The 9751-nt window shown below is 46.2% G+C and overlaps 1 gene segment (V, D, J or C); it reads right to left on the bottom strand.

The window, feature by feature from the left end:
- Positions 1-4310: 4310 nt before the first annotated feature.
- On the bottom strand, positions 4311-4779 carry LOC127576448 (T cell receptor alpha variable 38-1-like). The segment is given in 2 exon segments: positions 4311-4630; positions 4734-4779. Coding segments are annotated over 2 exon segments (366 nt in total).
- Between the last annotated feature and the right edge of the window lie 4972 nt (positions 4780-9751).

Raw genomic sequence — 9751 nt, 5'->3', positions numbered from 1 at the left:
ACCTCAGCACCATTAATACAGAAAGGAGCGTTTAATCCGTCCTGCTTCCTGAGTCAATGACGAGCTCCTTCCTTTTTGCTGACATTGAGGGAGAGGTTCTTGACTTGACACCATGCCACGAGGTTCTGTAGCTCCTCCATGTTTTCCGTCTCGTCGTTCTTTGAGATCCGGCCATCAACGGTGGTGTCATCTACACACTTGTAAATCGAGTTACTGCAGATTTTGGCCACAAATTCGTGAGTGTGTAGGGTGTATCGTAAGGCACTGAGGACGCCTCATTGTGCAGCATCGTTGTAGGGGTTAATCGTGGTGGAGGTGCCGTTGACTTTCCTTACTGATAGCGGTATGTTGGTCAGGAAATCAAGGATTGTTTCTAATTACGGTGTTCAAGGGGGAGCTATAGCCAATAAATTAAACACTGACATCGCTGTCTCTGCTGTCCAGATGTTCCGGCGATGAGTGTCGGGCAGGGAGAGGGCGTCCGCCGTGGACCTGTTTCAGGGAGTGTCGTATTCCACTGGGTACAGGTTGTCTGGTTGGCTGGAGTTGAGATGTGCCATGAGCAGCTCGAAGGAGTTCCTTATGATGGACGTCGGAGCCACTGGGCGGTTCTCAATAAAGCACGTCAACGTTTGCTTCCCTTGGCAGCGGGATGATTGTGGTCTTCAAAAAGTTAGTGGGAAACTTATATGGGAGTAGGAGACATTAAAGACGTCTGAAAATACTCTCAGCAGCTGATCCGTGCAGGTCCTGAGGCACGACCGTGGACTCTGTCCGGGCCAGTTGCTTTCCGCATGCTCACTCTCAGTGAGACTGATCTGACGTCTGCGATTCTGACAGTGGGTCCATGTTCATCGGCAGCGGTCGGGGCAGGAAGAGTATTTTCATTGACCTTGTGTTCGAAACGTTCACATAACACCTTCAACCGCTCGGGGCCGGTGGTGATGCGTTGCTGTCAGCGATACAGCTGAACTTTGTATTGTGGCCCGTTGTTGCATGCAAGACTTGACACAACAGTATGCTGGTCTTGGACTCTAGTTGGGTCTGGTGTTGTCTCTTTCTTTCCCTGGTAACTTTTCGAAGGTCGTGCCCGGATTTCCTGTATTAGTCAAACTCAGCCTATTTGAATGCCTTAGACCCGGACAGAAATGGGGAGAGGATCTCTCGGTTTATCTATGGATTGGGGAACAGTCGGACTGACTTCTTTGGCACCCAGTCCTCCACACATTTGCTGATGAAGTCTGTGACGGCAGTGGCCTGCACGTTTATATTGGTCACTGTGTTCTTAAAAACGGAGCAGTCCACTGACACGAAGCAGTGTCGTAGGAACTCATCCATGTCTTCAGGCCAGCACTATACCACGTTCTGTAGCGGATCCTCATCTTTCAGATTCTGCTTCCAAGCAGGAAGAAGGAGAGCAGTATGATCGTCTGATTTTCCAAAATGGGGTCAGAGGACAGAGCGGCAAGTGTCCTTGAATATTGTGTTTCACGGCAGTAACTATGTGGGAACGATTGTAAACAAAGTAAAATGGAATAGACTGTCATATTGTTGTGAGGGGATCTGCATTGGTATCGCGTATGTTGATACCAAGAAAGAGAAGGTGCTGGGTCTGTTGAATTACAGTGGATAAGTCCCCATTGATGGATAGAATCCATCCCAGGTCATGTAACCTTACCAGAGAGTTTGTATATACTTTAGTCAAGGCGAGATCCAAGACCACCTGAAAATAGCCAATGTTATTCCTCAGTTTAAGAAGAGCAGTGGAGACAAACCTGGAAGTTATGTCAGCGAACCCTACATCAGTGGTCCGGAAATGATTTGAGAAGATTAGTTGGGATAATATCGAGTCTCATCTGTAAAAGCATAGATTTATTTGGGATAAATCACCATGTCTGTTCACTGGAGGGGTCTTCCCTTCATCCTTGATTAAGTTTCTGAAGACGTGGCAAAGATGATTTATGAGGGTTGGGCAGTGGATATTGCCTACATGGGACTTACCAAAGGTTTCGCAAAGGTCCCTCACAGTGGATTGACACAAAGGATTGGAGTACGTGGAATCCATGGCGACTTTGTGGATTGTATTCAAGGTTGGCCAATATGTTCACCTACAATGTCAAAAATGAGAGATTATATTCAAATTACGAGTGCCCATCGCTGTGTGGGGTCAGAGGGACATATTCCTGGTGTATGATGGAATGATATTTGAGTGCTCGACCAATCGGAGCAAGAATCGGTGTCAGCTATTCTCTCCTCTCTCTCTCTCTCTCTCTCTATCTCACTCACTCTCTCTCTCTCTCTCTCTCTCTCTCTCTCTCTCTCTCTCCATCTCACTCGCACTCGTTCTCTCTCGCTCGCTCGCTGTCTCTCCATTCCTCACGATTGTCTCCCTCTCTGTTACTGACTCTCCTCTTCCTGGTTCCTTCCTTCCCGGACCATCCCTACTCTCTGTTTCTCAGTGGGAAACTCCCTGGAACATATACGGTGCCTCACAGGTCGGAACTGGGATAACTATTCACAATTGATGTAAATAGCTCCGATGAATCATTTCAAGGTCTGGTTGCTAAATGCACCAATGACGCAAAATTGTAAGGAGTGTAAGTTGCAAGAGGCCGCAATGAATTTGAACAGAATGGACACAGTTAAGTAGGTTTCAGATAGAAGAATAAGTTGTGAACGGACACAAGGAGCTCATGGTGGGAGGCAGCTCGGTTGACGAAAAGGCAAATTGTCAATACCGTGATAACTCTGAACATGTTCCCGTTGCAGGGAAATTAAACGAAACATATTACGCAAATCGTAAAATATTACAATAACTCTAAGATGTAACACGATCGGGGTGTTCACGCGCAGTGAGTGTTTACAGTAATTGGTCATTGGTTCACTATTATCACATGTACTGAGATATAGCGAAAAACGTTTATTTGCGTGTCATCCAGACAGATAATTTCGTTCTCAACTCCATGCAGTTTTATTTGCGCTCTCCGACTGAGTAGTTACAATACCAAGCCGCGATGCAACCGGATGTGATACTTTCTATGGTGCATCTGAAAAATTTGGTGAGCGTTATCGTGGTCATATCGAACTCTCTGAGGAATTAAAGGAGGCTGTATGCTTTCTTGGCCAGGCTGGAGCAGGACAAATTGTTGATGATATTAATACCTCGGAGCTTGGAGCTCTCAACTATCTCTACCTCGGTATCACTGATACAGAGCTGGCGTAAAGTCGATGACCAGCCCCCTCGTTTAGTTGGCATTGAGGGAAATGTTGCTGTCCTGATACCGTGCCACTATCCTCTTCTTGTACTCCCTCTCGTAGTTGTTTGCGATCTGCCCCACTACGGTGGTGTCATCTGCAAACTTGTAATTCAAGTTAGAGCAGATCCATCCGCACAGTCGTGAGTGTAGAGGGAGCATAGTCAGGGGCTGAGAATGCAGCCTTACGGGGCACCTGTGTTGAGGACATTCATTCAGGGGGGTGTTGTCACCAATCCTTGCTGATAGTAGTCTGTTGGACAGAAAGTTAAGGATCCAGTTTCAGAGGAATTTGGCGATGAATTTCGTTGGAATTATGATGTTGAAGACGGAGCTAGAGACAATTAATTGGAGTCTTGTGGGGGCGTATTCGTTATCCAGATGTTGCAGAGTGTATGACCTGGGACTGAGCATCCCCCTTGGCCTTGTTTCGTCGATTGGCGAATCGCAGTGGGTCAATGATGTTTGGGGGCCTGGAGGTGATGTGTGCCATAACCAACCTCTCGAAGCAACTCATTATCATCGATGTGAGAGCCAACGCGCGACAGATGTTAAGGCGGGTTACCTTGTTTTGTTTTTGGCAATACGATGATAGTGGTCGTCTTAAAGCAGGTGAGAACCTCAGATGGTAGCCGGGAGAGCAGAAAGATATGCGCGAATACTCACACCAATTGGTCCACGCTGGTTCTGAGCGCCAGTCCCGGTACCGGAGATCGAGGTCTCTGACTAGACTTGGAAACAGAACAGTGACAGCCAGGGGATCGAGGAGCTAAGAGGATAGAAACATTTATATATCCCAGAAAAAAAAAACACGGGAGGCAGCAAAGATTTTGAATCAGAATTCATACATCGGAAAGACAAGTTCCAGCGAGTGACAGTGAAGCCACAGCGAAATCGGCACAGACCGAGGGCGAGGGAAACTGAAAGAATCTGGGACGAGTTCTCAGGGTGGCGCGAAACCACAAACAGCACGCAGGGTGCTGATTTATCCAGCTGCAGAGGGCAAAGGCGGCATCTACAGAGAAGCTGGAGTTTTTGTACGGTGGTTTAACTGGCTTACATCACTGTGCGGCGAAAGGCACAGAAATAAACTGCAGAGTCGCTCAGTTGCAGCGGTGAGATGGTCAAACTAGTGAGTTTACTGCCGGTCTGAAGATCAATAAAGAAGCGTGTTTCGGCAAAGTCTGCTTTGTCTTCGCTTCCAAATGAATGTTTACTCACTATGAACTCAGGCCTTAAGTCTGGCCGTTGGCTGTACCAATATAGAGAGTAGAAGTTCGCTGCAGTATCATACGTGCAGCTGAAAGTCACCGTCTCACGTTCTGTCTTCACTGCTGACGGCAACGACTGAGTGACAGAATCTCCATGACTCGGATCTGCAAAATATTTTCGAAAAGTAAAATATTAGAACGGCGCTCGTTCACAATTCGGTTGAAACGCCGTTGGAGAGAGGCAGTGGGTTGCCTGCTGCGCAATTACCTGTCAGACAAGCTGCGCACAAAATCCAGACGATGATGATTTGCATTATTCTATGAAAAATGGGTTGGGATATTTCTCTCAACCAACTGCCGTCAGGCTTCACACTGCTCTCGATTCTGATGTTTGTACGGGTGGTGCTGTGGCGAGTGTGGGCGGGGAGTGAATGTCAACGAATGGGAACCGCTCTCGCGCCTAGCTCCACCCTCCATGCCCCACCCACCCACATATTTCCCCAGCTCGGACACAGTCCATTTCCTTATGTGGTGCAGTTCTTCTTAAGGGACCAGTCAGCGAAAGATTTACTGCTGGTGAATTTCACGGGAGAGCTTGGCATTCTTAACGAAGGACGAATGCATCAAAACAGCAAGGAACTGTGTGCACTGGGTAAATTAGTCTTCGAAGAACACACTAACTTCCTGTTGAAATGTGCTTGCTGGTTAAATTTGTCTCCCAGCCAATAACTCTTCTCGCAGCCCCGTGGAAGTGCAAAGCAGGATTAGATGATAAACTGTTGTATTCTCGTCCTCCGTTCGAAACGCACTGTCTGGAGGCATGGAATGATTCGACACACCCAGAGGCAGGCTTGTGTTGGAAAGTGTCAGACAGAATGAGGGAGATGGAGGGAGGGTACATTTGTGTGTGTTTGAAAGGAGAGGGATTCAGAGACAGACATAGACAGAGAGAGAGAGAATACAGAGGCAAAGTACGCAAAGCGCTGGAAATGCAGGAAACCTGCAGGAAAATAAATCAGAATACTCTTGGTAGACGGTAACTTCAGAAATAGAAGCAGCGTTAACGTTGTACTTCCATGACAGAGCTTCATAAATTTGGAAGGTATACACAAGTGGACACCGCAGACCCTGATTGTCCAAAAACTAAGAGGATGTATATATCGAGCGAAGAACCTGGTGGAAATAGAGAGACGGGGGACGTTTGACAGTGAGAAATAGAGGCAGGGAACATCTGTGAGTGTGAGGTGAGAGAGAGAGACATAGAGAGAAAGAGATACAGAGAGGGTGATCATTACAAATAGATCGAGAGATAGACGTAAGATACTTCTTAGCTGACAAATCGCCCTGGTAAATATCCACATCGTGGCTGAGAGAGAAAATGAGAATGTCGCCCAAAAACGTAATTACTATGAAGATTTTGTTCATTTTCCCGATTCAGCACACCAGGATTTCCTAACTGGATAAAGAAACGTTCATTTATAGCAGCCAGATCTTACTACAGTCTTCCTACAGAAATTATTACACAGCTTTGCATCATCGGCAAAAATTGATATTTTACACCAGGGACTCTCGTCCCAATTATCAGTAGAACTGAATACGCGGGATCCGCTGGTTAGAGTCTCTGATCTGAAAATGGCAACCTATCTCTTTTTTGTACTTAATGTTCTATCCATGCCCGTACAATTCTATGTGCTGTAACGTTGACGAATAAATCCTTTTGTAGCACTCAATGGAAGCTCGTCTAAACGTTGAATGTCTTCAGATACATTGATTGCACTTTTCTTTTCTTATACGTCCAATCTAATTGAAAAAAAGTCCAACAAATTTGTTGAATATGATTTCCGTTTCAAAGATCTACGTTGATTCGCCCAATGCCGTCATTATTCTCTTCGGGTCGCGTGTGTATGTCCTGAAATAAAAAAAGTATTATGAAGGTTGGAGTAGAGTGCTGAGTGCCTCAAGCCCGTTCCAACATTCTGAAGCATGGAAATCTGTTGGGGGTATTTGGGGTCTGCAGCCACGGGACCAGGGGTCTGTGCAGGGGAACGTCAGAGTTTGAATGAGTGTCTCGGGATACATGAAGTAAATAAGAAGATCTGGAATATTTGGACGTGGTGGGCAGGGCTAATCAGTATAAGGAAGAAGTTGGTATTGATATTGGTTTTTATTGCCATGTAAACCGAAAAAAATGAGAAGCTTTGTTTGTCATCAAGACAGAATATTCCATATATAACTACATCGGGGCAGTAAAATGGAAAATAAAATGCAGAACATAGTTTTACAGTAACAGTGGAAGTGCACTGCAGGCAGACAAATAACTTGGAAAGGCCACGAGGAAGTAGATTTGGAGATCAAGAGTTTAATTTTAAGCGTATGATAGTCCTTTCAAGAGTCTAATAACAGCAGGTTAGAAGCCGTCCTTGAATCTGGTAGTACATGTTCCTGTGCTCTCAAGCTTTTTTATCTTCTGCCCAACGGAAGTGGAGAGAAGAGAGAATGACCTGGATGGGAGGGGACTTTGATTCTGTTGGCTGCTTTCTCGAGGCAGCGGAAAGCTCAGAGGATTCAGCGAGGAGGCACACATACCCCGGAGGATTTTCTTTTGTGATGGACTGGGCTGCGTGCACAACTTGTGCAAATTTTTGCGGTGTTGTGCAGAGCAGTAGTCATAAGGAGCTGTGATACATCTGGAGACATCCTATGGTAAACATTTAAGAATTGGCAAGAGTCATCGGAAATATGCCAAATTTAGAAAGGACACAGGTAACACGTGCCATCTGCCTGAACGTTAAAAGGCAGATTATATTCAGGATTTTAACCCGAGCTGTCGGATGTTGAAGAAGAAACTCAGATCGGCAGCAACTTTCACTTTGTGGGGGACTCGGAGCATTTTACTGCCAGAGGATTGGCTGGCAGGACAGAGCTGAGCCTGCAAAGCACCAATGAGAGTGTGTTGTGGTTTAGTTCTCTCCACAGGTTTGGCTGATGTGTGTAGGCAAAGAACATCGCAGCATAGGCCAATGCACTGCTCTTCAGTCTTATTTCTCAATCTCCCTGTCTCGCACTCCATCTCTCTTCCTTTCCCTCTCTATCTCTCTCTCTTCCCTCTATCTAATTCTCTCTGTCTCTCTTTCTCCCTGTCTCTGTCTGTCTGTCTGCCTGTCTGTCTGTCCTTCTCTCTCTCTCTCTCTCTCTCTCTCTCTCTCTGTATTTCCCCCTCTTGTTTATTTCCGTGTCTGTTTCTTTCTTTCCCCTTCTAACATCCTTCAATGTCAGATCGCCCTTCTCTCTTTCTCACGATGCCTCTATCTCTCAACAACGGGTGGTGTGTCACAAGGATCACGGCCGGGTGAACAATTCACAATTTTTATGAATGGCTCCGGTGAAACCAAGGAAGTTCTGGTTGATAAATGTGATGATAACGCAAAATAAATTGCAAGTACATGCAATGAATTTGAAAGGAATAGATACATTTTTGTCGGCGGAAGTTGTGAAATTACAGAGATGACCTATGCAGCAGTGGTCTGCAGCAAGGTAACGAGAGGACAAATTTATATGCACACTGATATATTGTTTCCATTGCAGGTAAAAGATTACAATTACTCTGAGATGCACCATTATCGGATGTCCAAACATGTCAGTGTGCAGTACAGTAAGTAAAACTCTGAATTGATGTCACGTCCTCCCGGGTATGTGCGCCCACTGGCGGCGCATTCTGAGCAACTTTTTCACTGCAACAGTGCGACCCCAACGCAAAGATGCCCTGCGGAATCCGAAAAATAAATCCCCGGTGATACTTAAGTGGACCTTCTTGCTACCTTTCCGCAAAGCATAAGAGAAACTCTCGGCGTATTGTCGTGACGGAGATGCTGTTCCTGAGCCACGAATCTACAGAGCACATCTCGGCTTTTCCCCACGATATTTACTGCAGCAAAAAAAACATAAAGCCCTTCGCCGAGTAACTACAGTTCAGTATTATGGGCGTCCCTTTTCAACATTTCGTTCGCAACGTCCCAGGGTCACTGAGAGTTTACACCTCGTTCCTGCAACAAACCAGAATATTTGAACGGCCTACGACTGCATTGGGCATAGGAACCCACAATGGGAACTTTATCGGTGACTTCCCGGAAAGCACGGCCAATATAATTAGTGGTGAAGATGGGGAAGACAACACCGCCCCCCTTCACTTTTTGGAAGATGGGTTGTGGTAGTTCTCTGCTGGAGGACAGGTGGCCGAATCAGAACCGGGCAGATCAGTGCAACAAAAAGAAAGAATATTAATCTCCTTGCTTGAATTTCAATTTCTGTAATCACGCTACCTCTCTTCCGTTTTTTTCTAACTGCGTGTGTGTGTGTGCTTGTGTGTGTGTGAGATAGAAAAGGTGTGGAGAGAGAGTTTACACAAAATCTCTCTCTCTCCCTTTCTCTCCCTATCATTTTCGCAGACACACTCACATACACAGGCACACATACACACACTCCCACACACTCACACGCAAGCACACATACACACACACACACACACACAAGCACGCACGCACGCACGCACACACATACCAATCGACCCTTCCCACATTAGCCACGTCCTCGTCCATCGCGTTTTGAATGATGAACGAGCAACAGAACAATTTTGGATCTGATACTTTGCTGCGGTTCGACGGTGGTTGAGTGGAGAGTCACTTCCTCAGAAAAGATTTAACCAGTAATCCCATTTCAACAGGCAGTTTGTGTGCTCGTTGAAGAGTAAATTGACCATTGTTCGTATTGCGATGTCGTCAGCCGCAGTTATTAGTGCTGAGCTGTACCGGTTATATTGACCACGGTTGACTCTTTCCCCAGACAGTCTCTGCATTTTGAACCTTTCTCAAAAAAGTACATCGACTGTGTCGCTTCTGAGGAAGTAGGCGGGTAGCCTTGGTGTTGAGGGTGGAGCTGGGGGGAGAGGTGGTGTACCCAATGCTCTGACATTCAATCCCCGCCCACCACTTTCAAGCCACCATCCGCACAAACGGCAAAAGCGGAACATTCTGAAGAGCGACAGCAGTTGGCTGTGAGCGTTATAACCAGACACATCCTTTACAACCGATATGCGAATACTCGTCCTTTGGATTGTTTGGGGAACTTGTCTGATAGGTAAGTGCGCAACAGACGATTCATCAACTTCCTTGATTCAACGGGGTTTCGGCCGGAATTGTGAAAGTCGTCGGTCTAATCTCGTACAATTTGAAAATATTTTTCAGACTCGAGTCATGGAGATTCTGTCACTCAGACGGTGTCCTCAGAAGT

This window comes from Pristis pectinata, chromosome 12 (genome assembly GCF_009764475.1).
Source record: "Pristis pectinata isolate sPriPec2 chromosome 12, sPriPec2.1.pri, whole genome shotgun sequence".
In the NCBI taxonomy this organism is placed as follows: domain Eukaryota; kingdom Metazoa; phylum Chordata; class Chondrichthyes; order Rhinopristiformes; family Pristidae; genus Pristis; species Pristis pectinata.
This window is presented reverse-complemented; position numbering and strand designations above follow the sequence as displayed.